This window comes from Eurosta solidaginis, chromosome 1 (assembly GCF_040869045.1).
Source record: "Eurosta solidaginis isolate ZX-2024a chromosome 1, ASM4086904v1, whole genome shotgun sequence".
NCBI lineage: Eukaryota > Metazoa > Arthropoda > Insecta > Diptera > Tephritidae > Eurosta > Eurosta solidaginis.
The window spans coordinates 241,469,525-241,490,519 of NC_090319.1; the positions used below are offsets into that span (position 1 = coordinate 241,469,525).

The 20,995-nt window shown below is 28.4% G+C and overlaps 1 protein-coding gene and 1 pseudogene across 3 annotated transcripts; one reads left to right on the forward strand and one right to left on the reverse strand.

The window, feature by feature from the left end:
• Positions 1-1,913: 1,913 nt before the first annotated feature.
• Positions 1,914-7,134, reverse strand: LOC137240202 (NADH-ubiquinone oxidoreductase chain 2-like; annotated as a pseudogene).
• A 1,745-nt stretch (positions 7,135-8,879) lies between these two features.
• Positions 8,880-19,561, forward strand: LOC137237063 (uncharacterized). Of its 3 annotated transcripts, none has more exons than XM_067760253.1 (3): positions 8,880-10,788; positions 13,408-13,818; positions 16,438-17,746. In XM_067760253.1, the coding sequence occupies exon 1, from the start codon at positions 8,979-8,981 to the stop codon at positions 10,110-10,112; it is 1,134 nt and encodes a 377-aa protein (XP_067616354.1). In that variant the 5' UTR covers positions 8,880-8,978; the 3' UTR covers positions 10,113-10,788; positions 13,408-13,818; positions 16,438-17,746. The 3 variants fall into 3 exon arrangements, with proteins under 3 accessions (XP_067616354.1, XP_067616353.1, XP_067616352.1); XM_067760252.1 differs by lacking the exon at positions 8,880-10,788 and adding an exon at positions 19,469-19,561 and having other exon boundaries at positions 11,714-13,818; positions 16,438-16,848; XM_067760251.1 differs by lacking the exon at positions 8,880-10,788 and having other exon boundaries at positions 11,714-13,818.
• The last annotated feature ends 1,434 nt before the right edge of the window (positions 19,562-20,995 follow it).

Here is a 20,995-nt window from a genome sequence, read left to right on the forward strand (position 1 = left end):
AATTATTAGTATGATCATGAAAAAAAGTTAATTGTTCTATTAAAGGTGATGCTCTATCTTGAAGTCTAAAAGTGGCTCATGTTGTCATTTAATTTCTAATAAAAGTAAAATCTTTATATATGAAGCTTAAATCCATTGCACTAATCTGCCATATTAGAAATTAATTAATAAAGGTAATTCAGAATATCTGTGTTCTGCTGGTGGAGTATTTTGGAATCATTCAATTGAAGATCTAAATTGTATAGGGTATAAAACATTTCGTTTAGAAATTATACTTTCTCAAATAATAAATAAAAATAATAAGATTCCTACTAATGAAATAGATGAACGAATTGTAGAAGTGATATTTCATGTAGTATAGGCATCAGATTATGAGTATCGTCATGGTATTCCTGCTAAACCTAGAAAATGTTGAGGGAAGAATGTCAAGTTTACACCTAAAAATATAATTAAAATTTGAGTTTTTAATCAAATAGGATTTAAAGTTAATCCTTTAAACAAAGGGTACCAATGGATGAGTCCAGCTATAATAGCAAAAACTGCTCCTATAGGTAATACATAGTGGAAATGAGCAACTACATAATAAGTGTCATGCAAAATAATATCAATTGATGAATTAGCTAATACTACTCCTGTTAATCCTCCAACAGTAAATAAGAATATAAATCCTAAAGATCATAATATTGTTGGAGAATATGTTAATTGAGTTCCATGTAATGTTGCTAGTCAACTAAGAATTTTAATACCTGTAGGGACAGCAATAATTATAGTTGCTGAATTGAAATAAGCTCGTGTATCAACATCTATTCCTACTGTAAATATATGATGAGCTCATAAAATAAAACCTAATAATCCAATTGCTATTATAGCATAAATTATTCCTAAAGAACCAACGGTTTCTTTTTTTCTTGACTCTTGTCTAGTAATATGAGAAATTATTCCAAATCCAGGTAAAATTTAAATATAAACTTCTGGATGACCAAGAAATCAAAATAAATGTTGATATAAAATAGGGTCTCCACCACCTGCTGGATCAAAAAATGATGTATTTAAATTTTGATCTGTTAATAATATAGATGATACCTCCTGCTAGAACTGGTAAGGATAAAATAAGTAAAAGATCAGTTAATATTACTGCTCATACAAATAGGGGTATCCGATCAAATGTAATACCTGTTGATCGTATATTAATAACAGTAGTAATAAAATTTACTGCTCCTAAAATAGAAGAGATTAAAGCTAAATGTAAAGAAAAAATAGCTAAATCAACACATGCTCCTCTATGTGCAATAGTAAAGTAGATGAAAGAGGGGGGTAAACTGTTCAACCTGTTCCAGCCCCGGTTTCTACTATACTGCTAATAAGTAATAATGTAAGGGATGGAGGTAATAATCAAAAACTTATATTATTTATTCGAGGAAATGCTATATGGGTACTAGTCAATTTCCAAAGACACCAATTATAATTGGTATAAATATAAAGAAAATTATTACAAAAGCATGAGATGTAACAATTACATTATAAATTTGATCGTTTCCAATTAAATTTCCTGGGTGACCTAATTCAGCTGGAATAATAATTCTTAATGAAGTTCCAATTATTCCTGCTCAAGCTCCAAAAATAAAATATAATGTCCCAATATCTTTATGATTTGTTGAAAATAACCATTGTCGCGATTAAATGCGACTTATTTATGGATAGATTCAAGGGATATAATTAAATGGCTGAATTTTAGGCGGTAGATTGTAAATCTATTTATAAGAATATTTCTTTTTAATTAAAGTTTTATAGTCAATAATGACATTAGATTGCAAATCTAAAGGAGTAATTAAATTACTAAGGTTTAAAAGGTTCTACTAATATTTATAGCTTTGAAAGCTATTAGTTTTTTTAACTTAAAACCTTCAAAAATATTAGTAGAATAGTGGGTGAATTATAGAAATTGTAATTAAACTAAATGCTGAAATAAAGGAAAGTATTAATATTCATTTAATGAAAAAATGATTTGATTTTATTAAAAATATTCAATTATTTTCATAATAATTTAGTATGAATGAAGCAAAACATAATCGTAAATAGAAAAATAATGTAATTGATGATATTGTTAATATAATTGTTACCAATAAATATTGATTATTTACAATTAAATGTTGAATTACTAATCATTTTGGTAAGAATCCAATAAATGGAGATAACCCTCCTAAAGATAGTAGATTTAATAGTAAAATAAATTTTAAAATTTTTAAATTAAGAAATGAATTGAATAATTGGTTTATATAATAAATTTCAAAGTTTTTGAATAGAAAAATTACACTAAATGATAAAAATGAATAAAATCAGAAATATGTAATTCATAATATCTCATTAATTTGTATTGCTGCTAATATTCATCCTAAATGAGTAATTGATGAAAAAGCTATTAATTTTCGTAATGAGGTTTGATTTAATCCTCTTAAGGAACCAATAATAATTGATATAATAATAACAACATTTATAAAATTAATATTAATTAAATAAGAAATTAATATCATAGGGGCAATTTTTTGTCATGTCATTAAAATTAAATTATTATTTCATGATAACCCTTCTACAACTGTTGGAAATCAAAAATGTAAAGGAGCTGTACCTCTTTTTAATAATAAAGAAGAAATTAAAATTCATTTACTAAATAAATAATAGTTTTGTATTAATAAAGAATTTATGTATATCATAATAATACAAAATAATAGAATTGCTGATGCAATTGTTTGAATTAAGAAATATTTTAAAGAAGCTTCTGTAGATATTAGATTATTATTGTTACTATTTATTATTAGGGGCATAAAAGATAATAAATGAATTTCTAAACCTATTCAAGCTCTTAATCAAGAATTTGATGAAATTGTAATTATTGTTCTTATTAATAATATTGAAAAGAATATAATATTTGCAGAATTATTAAAAATTAAAAAGAAAAGGATTTGTAACCTTTATAAATGGGGTATGAAGCCAGTAGCTTTATTTGCTTATCTTTTTATATTTTAGTGTAAGATGCACAAAAGTTTTTGATACTTTTAGAAATAGTTTAATTCTATTAAATATAATGAATGTAATAAAATTACATTATTTATCCTATCAAGATAACCCTTTTTTCAGGCAATTCATTAAGTTAAAATAGACTGATTTCTATTGTATTTTTTAGAATGTAAAATTATCTTTTTTAAAACTAAAGATTAAAAATTCATTATAAAATAAATGGGGGGTTTTTTTTTTTGTACCAAGAGTTTAAAAAAAATTATGTTAAATTCATTTTAAATATTTAATATATCAGATAATTAAATTTAGTTTTTAAAAAATTTCTGATTTTTTTTTTATTTAGATAATAAAAAATTCTCATATATATATTGTACGAATTTACTTGCAAATCCTCTTATTTGCCCTTCTGCTAAGTTCGAATCACTAAATTGTTGAATAAATAACTCCAATATTGGATAATGGAAAAATGGCCTTTATTAAAGTACTTCACAATAACACTTATACTTTGCAACGAATAGCTTGCTTAACAACCAAACTGATTGATAGTTCAAATGAAACTCTACTATTGCCCGCCAGATTGCGTCTTAATCGAAACTCAAATCAAACTGAATTACTTCTTACTCGCTTGCGCCGCTTTTATAGTTTACGCTGCATACATCTAGGTTCTTCTATTTCCAGAACTTACCAACTATTTCGTAAGTTTATAGTTCTCATATAGTTTCTACTTGTTTACAATTGTCTACTTTTCAGCGTCTCTCATATGTATGAGAGTTTGTAGTCTACAGTCTCTCGCACACACATAGGCGTATAAGTAAATGCATCTGTGTGTGACATCTCTCGGCTGCCTTATATATGTGTATACATGATTTGATTATTGACGTAAATACCGCTTAGCATGGCCTTAGCATCGCCTTAGTGATGGTATAGCTTAGTGATGCTAATATCCGTGACAATAGGTATGAGAGTTAAAATAACAACTTTAATATAGATATATAGATGTATATCGTTTATTTATTTTTAATATTTTAATTTATAAAAATTTCTAATAATAGATTATAATAATAATAATCAAATTTTAAAAAACTAATCTCTATTTCTGAATTTTAGGGTTTTTTTGGACAAGATTAATATGCATCTATTAATATATTAAATATTAATATATATATAGATATTTATTGATCTCTATAGTATATCTCTTAAGTATAACGAAAAAAATATAATTTTTAAATAAACTGTCATGTATATAAAATAATTAGATGGAAAGTATCTATCTTAGTATAAAGAAAATTTATTAGTACCAAAATTTTAAACATTTTTTTTTAAATTTCGAATTTTTTTGCAATAAAAAAAAAAATTACGAAAATGATCAATAATTCTAAAATTTTTAGTATTGTAAAAAATTGAAATTTTGTTAAAAATTAAAAATTTTTTAATTATTTGTTTTTTAAGTTATAAAATTTTAGTATTTAAAATTTTTATAATAAATTTAAAAATTTTGAAATTTTATTTATAAATTTTGTTTGATCTTTATTGATTATTAAATTTAATTTTTATATACTATATTTTATTATTTATTAATATTATATATAAATTTTTAAAATTTAAAATTAAATAATTTTATTTTATTAGAAAAAGAATTTTTAGATTTTTAGAATTATTGATCATTTTTATTTTATATTTTATTATGAAATTTTTATTAAAAATTTTAGAATTATTGATCATTTTTAATTTTATTTTATTGAATAATTAATAATTAATTAGGGGTTGATTATTTGTTATTTATTTTATTAAAAGTTTAGAATATTGATCATTTTCGTATAGTTCATATTTTTATTATTAAATGAATCTATGGAAAAAATGTTTGTGGGAAATTAAGTATATTAGACTATTTATTTGAAAATGATTAATAATAAAAAAATATAAAAATTTAATTTTAATTATTAAATATAGTTATTAATTAATAATATATATATATGAATTTTTAAAATTTACAATTAAATTATTATATTTTGTTAAAGAAATATTTTTTTTAGATTTTTGAATTATTGATCATTTTCATTTTATATTTTATTATGAAATTGATTTTTATTAAATATTTTAGAATTATTGATGATTTTATATTTTATTTTATTGAATAATTAATTATTGGTTAATCATTATTTATTTATTTGTAGGTTAATATTTGGAATTATTGATCATTTTCGTAATTTTTATTAATTTGTTATTAATTGATTATAAATTAAATATTTAATTATTATTTTAATTTATTTATTGATTTTATTATTTTATTTGTTTTATTGAATGTGATTAATTAGGAATTAAATGTTTATTTGAAATTAAAATTTTGTAATTATTTATTATTTTTATAATTTATATTTTATTAAATAAATTTATGGAAAAATTTTTTTAGGGAAGTAAAATACTATATTAAATTATTTAATTAAAAATAATTAATTAATTTTACAATATTAAAAATTTTAGAATTATTGATCATTTTCTTAATTTTTATTTTTATAATTTAAATTAATTATTTTTATTATTTGTATCTAATATTTATTAATTATTTTTGTATTTTTTATAAATATTATTTTTTAATATAAAGTTTTATTTTAGCTTATTTTTTGTTATAAATTTATTTTATATATAAATTTGTGTGTGTTTTTATTTATTTTAATAACTGATATTTTAAATTTTATTCTCAGTAATTAGTTTTATTAATCAGTTAAAATTGGAGTTAGTAATTTTATTTAGTATTGGTTAAATTGTGCCAGCATCCACGGTTATAAAAATAGTACAAATAAAAATTTTTCGATGAAAGATATAAATTAAAAATATGTATAAATTTATTAAGTGAAATTTTAAATTTATAAAAGTTTTTAAATTTAATTTTATTTAGTCTTAGAAATTTTATTATTAAACTAGGATTAGATACCCTATTATAAAAAATGTAGTTATTTTTCATTAAGGTAGTATTAGTTATGTTCTTGAAACTTAAAAAATTTGGCGGTATTTTAGTCTATTCAGAGGAACCTGTTCTGTAATTGATAGTTCACGATGTACCTCACTTAAATTAGTTTTCAGTTTATATACCGTCGTTATTAGAATATTTTATTAGAATAATAATTTTCAGTAACTTGTATTTGAATTTATATCAGATCAAGGTGTAGCTTATATTTAAGTAGAAATGGGTTACAATAAAATTATTTAAATGAATTTAAATTTTAAATGTTTAACGAAATTGGATTTGGTAGTAAAATTTTAAAGATAAACAATTTGACTTTAGCTCTAAAATATGCACATATCGCCTGTCGCCCTTATTCTAAAATAAGATAAGTCGTAACATAGTAGATGTATCGGAAGGTGTATCTAGAATGAAAATTTAAAGCTTATTAAGTAAAGTATTTCATTTACATTGAAAAGATTTTTGTGCAAATTAATATAAATTGAATTTAATATTTATTTATGATTTTTTATTAATATTAATATTATTTATTTAATTTATATTAAAAGTAATTATAAAAATTAGTGCTTTAGCAATTTTTAGTGAAAAAATAAATTTAATTATAGTTTATTTGTATTGTGAAAGATTATTGAAATAATTTGAAAAATTTTTACTTTATAAGAAAAATTTATTTTTTGTATCTTGTGTATCAGGGTTTATTAAATAATTAATAGTAAAAATATTGATCTCGATTTTATAAGAGTTAATAATTTATTAAATTTAATGTATTAAAATTATTGTGAATAGATTATTAGAAATGAAATGTTATTCGTTTTTAAATATATCTAGTTTGTTTTGAAATAGATTTAATTTAGTAATTTTTGATTTATTTATTTATTTTGTTAATAAATAAATTTATAAATTATAATATTTTAAGGGATAAGCTTTAAAATAAAGTATTATAAATGAAATAAATTAATAAAAAAATATATGCTTAGAATTAGCAATTATTATTAATTTTGTTAAAAATTATTTTATTTGAATATTATTTATTTATATTTTAATTTTTTATAAAAAATTTTTGTAAAATTTTTTTTGAAAATTTTTTCAATTTTTTCAATGAAAAGTTTATATAAAGAACTCGGCAAATATATTACTCGCCTGTTTAACAAAAACATGTCTTTTTGAGTTAATTTTAAAGTCTAACCTGCCCAAAGAATTTTTTTAATGCCCGCAGTAATTTAACTGTGCAAAGGTAGCATAATCATTAGTCTTTTAATTGAAGGCTTGTATGAATGGTTGGATGAAGTATAATCTGTTTCATATAAATTTATTATAGAATTTTATATTTTAGTAAAAAAGCTAAAATTATGTTAAAAGACGAGAAGACCCTATAAATCTTTATAATTTTATAAATTTTTATTTTTTGATTTATTTTATTTTAATTTTTAAAATTATCAATTTTTGTTGTTATATCGGCCTACTGATTTTAAGATCGCGGATTCGAATCGAGCTCAAGGCCTAACAATAATTTTTTATCAATTAAGAAAAAATTTATCATAACAATAATAATGATAAAAAATTATTGTTAGGCCTTGAGCTCGATTCGAACCCGCGTTTTTAAAATTATTTTATTGGGGTGATATTAAAATTTAATTAACTTTTAATTAATTTTCATCATTTATTTATGATTTATTGATCCATTATTAATGATTAAAAGAGCAAGTTACTTTGGGGATAACAGCGTAATTTTTTTTGGCGAGTTCTTATTGATAAAAAAGTTTGCGACCTCTATGTTGGATTAAGATATAATTTTAGGTGTAGTTGCTTAAATGACAAGTCTGTTCGACTTTTAAATTCTTACATGATCTGAGTTCAAACCGGCGTGAGCCAGGTTGGTTTCTATTTTAATATATTATAATATCTTAGTACGAAAGGACCAGTTATTAAAATAATTATATTTTATTTATGTGAATTTTATTAATATAATTTGATTAACTATTTTGGCAGATTAGTGCATTAAATTTAGAATTTATAGATGTAATTTTTAATTACAAATAGTACTTGTTTATTTTTGAATTATTTTTGACTTTAATTGGCTCATTAATTTTAATTATTTGTGTTTTAGTGAGAGTTGCGTTTTTGACTCTTTTGGAGCGTAAAGTATTAGGGTATATTCAAATTCGAAAAGGTTCAAATAAGGTTGGTTTATTAGGAATTCCTCAGCCTTTTTGTGACGCAATTAATTATTTACTAAAGAACAAACTTATCCTTTATTATCTAATTATATTTCTTATTATTTTTCTCAAATTTTTTCTTTATTTCTTTCTTTAGTTGTTTGATTTTGTATACCTTTGTTTGTAAAATTTCTTTCTTTTAATTTAGGTTTATTATTTTTTTTAAGTTGTGCTAGATTAGGTGTTTATAGAATCATGATTGCTGGTTGATCATCAAATTCTAATTATGCTTTATTAGGGGGGTTACGGGCAGTTGCTCAAACCATTTCTTATAAAGTTAGAATAGTTTTAATTTTATTGTCTTTTGTTTTTTTAATTGGAAGATATACTTTTAAATTTTTTTATTATCAAAAATATTTTTGATTTTTAGTAATTTTTTTACCTCTTAGTTTAATTTGATTTTGTATTTGTTTAGCTGAAACTAATCGAACACCTTTTGATTTTGCTGAAGGTGAATCTGAATTAGTCTCTGGGTTTCATGTTGAATATAGAAGAGGTGGATTTGCATTAATTTTTATAGCTGAATATTCTAGAATTTTATTTAAAAGAATTATTATTTAAAAGAAGTATTTTTTTAAGTTGTGATTTATTTAATTTTGTGTTTTATTTAAAATTAAGTATAACAAAGCATAACAACGAAAGTAAACAATAGATGGACAAAGTGGGATGAAATAAAAGAGTACACAACGTTAACAAGGGAACTTTTTTTAACGATTGTCAAATTTTGTATAAAGGAGAATAGATATTTCAAATACAATGAAAAGATATATGAACAACGGACAGGAATGCCCATGGGTTCCCCAGCCTCCCCGGTCATAGCAGACATCGTCATGGAAGAGCTGCTAACAAGATTTGAGATGGAAGCCAAATGTAAACCACGCCTACTAACTAAATATGTAGATGATTTATTTGCGATTGTCAAAACGGATGAAGTAGAGAATATGCTGAAGGAACTCAACAGCTACAACAAGAACATCAGATTTACAGTGGAGGTCGAAAAAGACGGTCAACTACCATACCTTGACACGCTAATAAACACGCACAACAATAAAATATATTTTGACTGGTACAAAAAACCCACAGCTTCGGGAAGATTAATCAACTACAACTCACACCATGAAAGGAAAACAATTTTAAATACAGCCAAAAACTTCATCAGTAGGGTACTCACTATTAGCGACAGAATATACCATAGAAAGAATATTGCGATTATAAAGAAAACTCTAGAAGAAAATGAATTCCCCAGTAATCTCATCAACAAACTCATACGAAATTTCAAAATTAGAACCTCTAATGATGAGGCAACACGTGAAACGAAAAGTAAAATATACAAGTCTATAGTATATGTTCCAGGAATATCGGAGAGAATAAAGACATCGCAATTATATGATAAAGAGAAAATTACACTAGCGTTCACATATAACAATACGTTACGACAGGTTTACAGCAATACTAAGGACAGAATCTCGAAAGATGAGAAATCCAACATCATTTATAAAATTCCATGCAACGGTGACGGGTCCCACTTATGCGATAAGGTATATGTGGGGACAACCAAATTAAAGCTAAAGACAAGGATTTCCGGTCATAAGTCCAATATAAAGCTTAGAAACATTGCTTCGGACAATAAGACGGCCTTGACAGCGCATTGTAAGGATACTGGTCACTATCCTGACTTCAAAAATGTTTCTATCTTGGATATTGAGAAACATTATAATAAGCGTTTTACTTTGGAAATGCTCCATATTATGAGCACACCTAATGATAAGAGAATGAATTTTAAAAGCGACACCGACCAATGTGCATATGCATATCGACATCTATTGCTGAAACAACAACAAAATGCAGTGCAAGCCTCACGGTGCTCAGCAAATTCAAACAGCGTCCAGCCAACATCCCGCTCAAAATCTATACAATGACAACAACTAAACACCATAGTTATGGCTCATGCATTTTTTCTGTCTTATTGTTCTTTGTCCTATGTATTATTGTTATTGCAAAAATTTGTTTACACTTGCGGTATTTTCTATTGTTTACTTTCGTTGTTATGCTTTGTTATACTTAATTTTTGAACATCTGATCAGTCGATCAAACATAGTCATATGTGTAAGTTGCTTTATTATATACCTATATGCAAAATATAATATTATTCTAATAGTCCTTTTTTCTATTTGTGTTTGACAGTCCTGAAGATGATTTCAGACTGAAATCGAAATATCGACGAAGTAAAACTAAAACACAACTTTAAATATTGTGTTTTATTTAACTAAGGCCTATCAGCTCATAAAATTTTTTTACAATAATAAGTACTTACAAGGCTATCAAAAATCAGCAATATGTTTAAACGGAGAGCACACCGAGAAAACATCAACACATTCAAAGTGTACCATACAATCAAACACAAATACAATAATCGGACCAACAGGTATATCAAACGATACCAACAAATAACCAAACAAATTACAAAACTATCCCAGTCGACCAAGTTTTTGGAGAGATGCAAGCGGAGCGGACTAACACCGAATTTTATTAGTGATGCAACAAAAACGATCATGTACATCATAAGCAACAACACCAGTAGCAGCAGGATACCAAGTAAGTTCACCAACAGAGTGTCCACATATATTAGCAAAGTGCAAATAAAATTATTAAACATCATAATATGTATCAAACATGAACTCCTAAGACAAAAAAAGAGGGAATCGGAAAAAATGAAAACAGAGATTTCTCATATACTTGACTTGCATCACTCAAAAAAGTTTTTCGACAGTGAAAATGTACTGCTGGACAAACTTACCAACAATATCAAAAAGACACAAACCAACAAGTACGAAAAACTAAGACAAAAAGAAATGGAAAAATTAAATATTAGGGTAGTCCCACAATGGTTTCGAAACCTAACACAGATAGAAATTCCACACAACATACAGTGGCTATTATCCCTTGGCCCAAAATACGCCCTTGCGTCCGATAATGAGAAGTTTCCATTGTTTAAGTTTATAGCAGACGGGGAGAACATCATACAAACTGTAAAAGATAGAGATATGCAAGAAATAGCCAGAAATAATTTCACGACACTAATACAGGATCACTTAAAGAAAAAGACGACTTCATTCCGAGACAAATTTATATGCCAAACCTTAGAAGACACAAAACGGTTCCTCAAACAAAACAAACAGTTAATCATACTTAATGCCGACAAGGGCAATGTTACGGTTGTCATGGACAAAAAAGAATACGACTCAAAAATACAGACGGTAGTCAACGACATCTCTACCTACAGGGTTTTAAAACGCGATCCGACTAACAAATTACAGGAGAAAAACAATGAATTAGTACAACGAATGTTCAACAATGGCAATATAGATGCCCAAGAAAAGAAATTTCTACTATGTAAAAACGCAAACACACCGAGAATTTACGGATTACCAAAAATCCACAAAGAAAATATACCTGTACGGCCTATATGCTCCTCGATTGACTCCCCGTCATACAATTTATGTAAATATGGCGTGAAAATTCTTGAAAAAGTTACTATGTCGTCCAAGTATAATGTTAAGGACTCGACAGAATTTAAAAACAAAGTGGGGGGCACGTACATATATGATGATGAATGCTTGGTGTCCTTCGACGTAGTCTCCCTGTTCCCAAGCATTCCAGTTGATGTGGCCTTGGAAATCATTTCTTCAAAGTGGGATGAAATAAAAGAGTACACAACGTTAACAAGGGAACTTTTTTTAACGATTGTCAAATTTTGTATAAAGGAGAATAGATATTTCAAATACAATGAAAAGATATATGAACAACGGACAGGAATGCCCATGGGTTCCCCAGCCTCCCCGGTCATAGCAGACATCGTCATGGAAGAGCTGCTAACAAGATTTGAGATGGAAGCCAAATGTAAACCACGCCTACTAACTAAATATGTAGATGATTTATTTGCGATTGTCAAAACGGATGAAGTAGAGAATATGCTGAAGGAACTCAACAGCTACAACAAGAACATCAGATTTACAGTGGAGGTCGAAAAAGACGGTCAACTACCATACCTTGACACGCTAATAAACACGCACAACAATAAAATATATTTTGACTGGTACAAAAAACCCACAGCTTCGGGAAGATTAATCAACTACAACTCACACCATGAAAGGAAAACAATTTTAAATACAGCCAAAAACTTCATCAGTAGGGTACTCACTATTAGCGACAGAATATACCATAGAAAGAATATTGCGATTATAAAGAAAACTCTAGAAGAAAATGAATTCCCCAGTAATCTCATCAACAAACTCATACGAAATTTCAAAATTAGAACCTCTAATGATGAGGCAACACGTGAAACGAAAAGTAAAATATACAAGTCTATAGTATATGTTCCAGGAATATCGGAGAGAATAAAGACATCGCAATTATATGATAAAGAGAAAATTACACTAGCGTTCACATATAACAATACGTTACGACAGGTTTACAGCAATACTAAGGACAGAATCTCGAAAGATGAGAAATCCAACATCATTTATAAAATTCCATGCAACGGTGACGGGTCCCACTTATGCGATAAGGTATATGTGGGGACAACCAAATTAAAGCTAAAGACAAGGATTTCCGGTCATAAGTCCAATATAAAGCTTAGAAACATTGCTTCGGACAATAAGACGGCCTTGACAGCGCATTGTAAGGATACTGGTCACTATCCTGACTTCAAAAATGTTTCTATCTTGGATATTGAGAAACATTATAATAAGCGTTTTACTTTGGAAATGCTCCATATTATGAGCACACCTAATGATAAGAGAATGAATTTTAAAAGCGACACCGACCAATGTGCATATGCATATCGACATCTATTGCTGAAACAACAACAAAATGCAGTGCAAGCCTCACGGTGCTCAGCAAATTCAAACAGCGTCCAGCCAACATCCCGCTCAAAATCTATACAATGACAACAACTAAACACCATAGTTATGGCTCATGCATTTTTTCTGTCTTATTGTTCTTTGTCCTATGTATTATTGTTATTGCAAAAATTTGTTTACACTTGCGGTATTTTCTATTGTTTACTTTCGTTGTTATGCTTTGTTATACTTAATTTTTGAACATCTGATCAGTCGATCAAACATAGTCATATGTGTAAGTTGCTTTATTATATACCTATATGCAAAATATAATATTATTCTAATAGTCCTTTTTTCTATTTGTGTTTGACAGTCCTGAAGATGATTTCAGACTGAAATCGAAATATCGACGAAGTAAAACTAAAACACAACTTTAAATATTGTGTTTTATTTAACTAAGGCCTATCAGCTCATAAAATTTTTTTACAATAATAAGTACTTACAAGGCTATCAAAAATCAGCAATATGTTTAAACGGAGAGCACACCGAGAAAACATCAACACATTCAAAGTGTACCATACAATCAAACACAAATACAATAATCGGACCAACAGGTATATCAAACGATACCAACAAATAACCAAACAAATTACAAAACTATCCCAGTCGACCAAGTTTTTGGAGAGATGCAAGCGGAGCGGACTAACACCGAATTTTATTAGTGATGCAACAAAAACGATCATGTACATCATAAGCAACAACACCAGTAGCAGCAGGATACCAAGTAAGTTCACCAACAGAGTGTCCACATATATTAGCAAAGTGCAAATAAAATTATTAAACATCATAATATGTATCAAACATGAACTCCTAAGACAAAAAAAGAGGGAATCGGAAAAAATGAAAACAGAGATTTCTCATATACTTGACTTGCATCACTCAAAAAAGTTTTTCGACAGTGAAAATGTACTGCTGGACAAACTTACCAACAATATCAAAAAGACACAAACCAACAAGTACGAAAAACTAAGACAAAAAGAAATGGAAAAATTAAATATTAGGGTAGTCCCACAATGGTTTCGAAACCTAACACAGATAGAAATTCCACACAACATACAGTGGCTATTATCCCTTGGCCCAAAATACGCCCTTGCGTCCGATAATGAGAAGTTTCCATTGTTTAAGTTTATAGCAGACGGGGAGAACATCATACAAACTGTAAAAGATAGAGATATGCAAGAAATAGCCAGAAATAATTTCACGACACTAATACAGGATCACTTAAAGAAAAAGACGACTTCATTCCGAGACAAATTTATATGCCAAACCTTAGAAGACACAAAACGGTTCCTCAAACAAAACAAACAGTTAATCATACTTAATGCCGACAAGGGCAATGTTACGGTTGTCATGGACAAAAAAGAATACGACTCAAAAATACAGACGTTAGTCAACGACATCTCTACCTACAGGGTTTTAAAACGCGATCCGACTAACAAATTACAGGAGAAAAACAATGAATTAGTACAACGAATGTTCAACAATGGCAATATAGATGCCCAAGAAAAGAAATTTCTACTATGTAAAAACGCAAACACACCGAGAATTTACGGATTACCAAAAATCCACAAAGAAAATATACCTGTACGGCCTATATGCTCCTCGATTGACTCCCCGTCATACAATTTATGTAAATATGGCGTGAAAATTCTTGAAAAAGTTACTATGTCGTCCAAGTATAATGTTAAGGACTCGACAGAATTTAAAAACAAAGTGGGGGGCACGTACATATATGATGATGAATGCTTGGTGTCCTTCGACGTAGTCTCCCTGTTCCCAAGCATTCCAGTTGATGTGGCCTTGGAAATCATTTCTTCAAAGTGGGATGAAATAAAAGAGTACACAACGTTAACAAGGGAACTTTTTTTAACGATTGTCAAATTTTGTATAAAGGAGAATAGATATTTCAAATACAATGAAAAGATATATGAACAACGGACAGGAATGCCCATGGGTTCCCCAGCCTCCCCGGTCATAGCAGACATCGTCATGGAAGAGCTGCTAACAAGATTTGAGATGGAAGCCAAATGTAAACCACGCCTACTAACTAAATATGTAGATGATTTATTTGCGATTGTCAAAACGGATGAAGTAGAGAATATGCTGAAGGAACTCAACAGCTACAACAAGAACATCAGATTTACAGTGGAGGTCGAAAAAGACGGTCAACTACCATACCTTGACACGCTAATAAACACGCACAACAATAAAATATATTTTGACTGGTACAAAAAACCCACAGCTTCGGGAAGATTAATCAACTACAACTCACACCATGAAAGGAAAACAATTTTAAATACAGCCAAAAACTTCATCAGTAGGGTACTCACTATTAGCGACAGAATATACCATAGAAAGAATATTGCGATTATAAAGAAAACTCTAGAAGAAAATGAATTCCCCAGTAATCTCATCAACAAACTCATACGAAATTTCAAAATTAGAACCTCTAATGATGAGGCAACACGTGAAACGAAAAGTAAAATATACAAGTCTATAGTATATGTTCCAGGAATATCGGAGAGAATAAAGACATCGCAATTATATGATAAAGAGAAAATTACACTAGCGTTCACATATAACAATACGTTACGACAGGTTTACAGCAATACTAAGGACAGAATCTCGAAAGATGAGAAATCCAACATCATTTATAAAATTCCATGCAACGGTGACGGGTCCCACTTATGCGATAAGGTATATGTGGGGACAACCAAATTAAAGCTAAAGACAAGGATTTCCGGTCATAAGTCCAATATAAAGCTTAGAAACATTGCTTCGGACAATAAGACGGCCTTGACAGCGCATTGTAAGGATACTGGTCACTATCCTGACTTCAAAAATGTTTCTATCTTGGATATTGAGAAACATTATAATAAGCGTTTTACTTTGGAAATGCTCCATATTATGAGCACACCTAATGATAAGAGAATGAATTTTAAAAGCGACACCGACCAATGTGCATATGCATATCGACATCTATTGCTGAAACAACAACAAAATGCAGTGCAAGCCTCACGGTGCTCAGCAAATTCAAACAGCGTCCAGCCAACATCCCGCTCAAAATCTATACAATGACAACAACTAAACACCATAGTTATGGCTCATGCATTTTTTCTGTCTTATTGTTCTTTGTCCTATGTATTATTGTTATTGCAAAAATTTGTTTACACTTGCGGTATTTTCTATTGTTTACTTTCGTTGTTATGCTTTGTTATACTTAATTTTTGAACATCTGATCAGTCGATCAAACATAGTCATATGTGTAAGTTGCTTTATTATATACCTATATGCAAAATATAATATTATTCTAATAGTCCTTTTTTCTATTTGTGTTTGACAGTCCTGAAGATGATTTCAGACTGAAATCGAAATATCGACGAAGTAAAACTAAAACACAACTTTAAATATTGTGTTTTATTTAACTAAGGCCTATCAGCTCATAAAATTTTTTTACAATAATAAGTACTTACAAGGCTATCAAAAATCAGCAATATGTTTAAACGGAGAGCACACCGAGAAAACATCAACACATTCAAAGTGTACCATACAATCAAACACAAATACAATAATCGGACCAACAGGTATATCAAACGATACCAACAAATAACCAAACAAATTACAAAACTATCCCAGTCGACCAAGTTTTTGGAGAGATGCAAGCGGAGCGGACTAACACCGAATTTTATTAGTGATGCAACAAAAACGATCATGTACATCATAAGCAACAACACCAGTAGCAGCAGGATACCAAGTAAGTTCACCAACAGAGTGTCCACATATATTAGCAAAGTGCAAATAAAATTATTAAACATCATAATATGTATCAAACATGAACTCCTAAGACAAAAAAAGAGGGAATCGGAAAAAATGAAAACAGAGATTTCTCATATACTTGACTTGCATCACTCAAAAAAGTTTTTCGACAGTGAAAATGTACTGCTGGACAAACTTACCAACAATATCAAAAAGACACAAACCAACAAGTACGAAAAACTAAGACAAAAAGAAATGGAAAAATTAAATATTAGGGTAGTCCCACAATGGTTTCGAAACCTAACACAGATAGAAATTCCACACAACATACAGTGGCTATTATCCCTTGGCCCAAAATACGCCCTTGCGTCCGATAATGAGAAGTTTCCATTGTTTAAGTTTATAGCAGACGGGGAGAACATCATACAAACTGTAAAAGATAGAGATATGCAAGAAATAGCCAGAAATAATTTCACGACACTAATACAGGATCACTTAAAGAAAAAGACGACTTCATTCCGAGACAAATTTATATGCCAAACCTTAGAAGACACAAAACGGTTCCTCAAACAAAACAAACAGTTAATCATACTTAATGCCGACAAGGGCAATGTTACGGTTGTCATGGACAAAAAAGAATACGACTCAAAAATACAGACGGTAGTCAACGACATCTCTACCTACAGGGTTTTAAAACGCGATCCGACTAACAAATTACAGGAGAAAAACAATGAATTAGTACAACGAATGTTCAACAATGGCAATATAGATGCCCAAGAAAAGAAATTTCTACTATGTAAAAACGCAAACACACCGAGAATTTACGGATTACCAAAAATCCACAAAGAAAATATACCTGTACGGCCTATATGCTCCTCGATTGACTCCCCGTCATACAATTTATGTAAATATGGCGTGAAAATTCCTGGAAAAAGTTACTATGTCGTCCAAGTATAATGTTAAGGACTCGACAGAATTTAAAAACAAAGTGGGGGGCACGTACATATATGATGATGAATGCTTGGTGTCCTTCGACGTAGTCTCCCTGTTCCCAAGCATTCCAGTTGATGTGGCCTTGGAAATCATTTCTTCAAAGTGGGATGAAATAAAAGAGTACACAACGTTAACAAGGGAACTTTTTTTAACGATTGTCAAATTTTGTATAAAGGAGAATAGATATTTCAAATACAATGAAAAGATATATGAACAACGGACAGGAATGCCCATGGGTTCCCCAGCCTCCCCGGTCATAGCAGACATCGTCATGGAAGAGCTGCTAACAAGATTTGAGATGGAAGCCAAATGTAAACCACGCCTACTAACTAAATATGTAGATGATTTATTTGCGATTGTCAAAACGGATGAAGTAGAGAATATGCTGAAGGAACTCAACAGCTACAACAAGAACATCAGATTTACAGTGGAGGTCGAAAAAGACGGTCAACTACCATACCTTGACACGCTAATAAACACGCACAACAATAAAATATATTTTGACTGGTACAAAAAACCCACAGCTTCGGGAAGATTAATCAACTACAACTCACACCATGAAAGGAAAACAATTTTAAATACAGCCAAAAACTTCATCAGTAGGGTACTCACTATTAGCGACAGAATATACCATAGAAAGAATATTGCGATTATAAAGAAAACTCTAGAAGAAAATGAATTCCCCAGTAATCTCATCAACAAACTCATACGAAATTTCAAAATTAGAACCTCTAATGATGAGGCAACACGTGAAACGAAAAGTAAAATATACAAGTCTATAGTATATGTTCCAGGAATATCGGAGAGAATAAAGACATCGCAATTATATGATAAAGAGAAAATTACACTAGCGTTCACATATAACAATACGTTACGACAGGTTTACAGCAATACTAAGGACAGAATCTCGAAAGATGAGAAATCCAACATCATTTATAAAATTCCATGCAACGGTGACGGGTCCCACTTATGCGATAAGGTATATGTGGGGACAACCAAATTAAAGCTAAAGACAAGGATTTCCGGTCATAAGTCCAATATAAAGCTTAGAAACATTGCTTCGGACAATAAGACGGCCTTGACAGCGCATTGTAAGGATACTGGTCACTATCCTGACTTCAAAAATGTTTCTATCTTGGATATTGAGAAACATTATAATAAGCGTTTTACTTTGGAAATGCTCCATATTATGAGCACACCTAATGATAAGAGAATGAATTTTAAAAGCGACACCGACCAATGTGCATATGCATATCGACATCTATTGCTGAAACAACAACAAAATGCAGTGCAAGCCTCACGGTGCTCAGCAAATTCAAACAGCGTCCAGCCAACATCCCGCTCAAAATCTATACAATGACAACAACTAAACACCATAGTTATGGCTCATGCATTTTTTCTGTCTTATTGTTCTTTGTCCTATGTATTATTGTTATTGCAAAAATTTGTTTACACTTGCGGTATTTTCTATTGTTTACTTTCGTTGTTATGCTTTGTTATACTTAATTTTTGAACATCTGATCAGTCGATCAAACATAGTCATATGTGTAAGTTGCTTTATTATATACCTATATGCAAAATATAATATTATTCTAATAGTCCTTTTTTCTATTTGTGTTTGACAGTCCTGAAGATGATTTCAGACTGAAATCGAAATATCGACGAAGTAAAACTAAAACACAACTTTAAATATTGTGTTTTATTTAACTAAGGCCTATCAGCTCATAAAATTTTTTTACAATAATAAGTACTTACAAGGCTATCAAAAATCAGCAATATGTTTAAAATTAATATTTATTTCTTTTATATTTATTTGAGTTCGTGGTACTTTGCCTCGATAAATTAATATATTTAGCTTGAAAATGTTTTTTGCCAATTTCTTTGAATTAATTATTATTTTTTATTGGGTTTAAGTTGTTGTTATTAGATTTTATTTAATTAATTTTGTTAAGTAAAGTTAATAGAAAGTATTTTTCTATATTATGTTTTCAAAACATATGCTTATTCAAGCTCATTAACTATTTGATTAAATTATCTCATCATTTATTAATTATGGGATTTATAATATAATAAAAAAAGTAAATAATTGTTAAAATTTGACCTACAATAATGTAAGGAGTTTCTACTGGTCGTGCTCCGATTCATGTTAATAAAATTACTGTAATAATTATAATTCAAAATAAAATTTTATTGATAGGATAAAATTGAATTCCTCGAAAATTTCTTAAGTTATAAAATGGAAGAATTGCTAAAATTGCAATTGATATAATTAATGCTATAACTCCTCCTAATTTATTGGGGATTGATCGTAAAATTGCATAAGCAAATAAAAAATATCATTCTGGTTGAATATGAATAGGAGTTACTAATGGGTTTGCTGGAATAAAATTATCTGGTCTCCTAGTAGATATGGGTGAATTAATGTCAATAATATTAATATTGAAATTATAATAATGAATCCAATAATATCTTTGTATGAAAAATAAGGATGGAATGGAATTTTGTCAATATTTGAATTTAATCCAATGGGATTATTAATATATTTAGCTTGAAATTGTTTTTTACCAATTTCTTTGAATTATTTATTATTTTTCATTGGGTTTAAATTGTTGTTGTTAAATTTTATTTAATTAATTTTGTTAAGTAAAGTTAATAGAAAGTATTTTTCTATATTATGTTTTCAAAACATATGCTTATTCAAGCTCATTAACTATTTAATTAAATTATCTCATCATTTATTAATTATAGGATTTGTAATATAATATAAAAAGTAAATAATTGTTAAAATTTGACCTACAATAATATAAGGAGTTTCTACTGGTCGTGCTCCAATTCATGTTAATAAAATTATTGTGGTAATTATAATTCAGAATGAAATTTTATTTATAGGATAAAATTGAATTCCTCGGAAATTTCTTAAGTTATAAAATGGAAGAATTGTTAAAATTGCAATTGATATAATTAGTGCTATAACTCCTCCTAATTTATTAGGGATTGATCGTAAAATTGCATAAGCAAATAAAAAATATCATTCTGGTTGAATATGAATAGGAGTTATTAATGGATTTGCTGGAATAAAATTATCTGGATCTCCTAGTAAATATGGGTGGATTAATGTTAATAATATTAATATTGAAATTATAATAATGAAT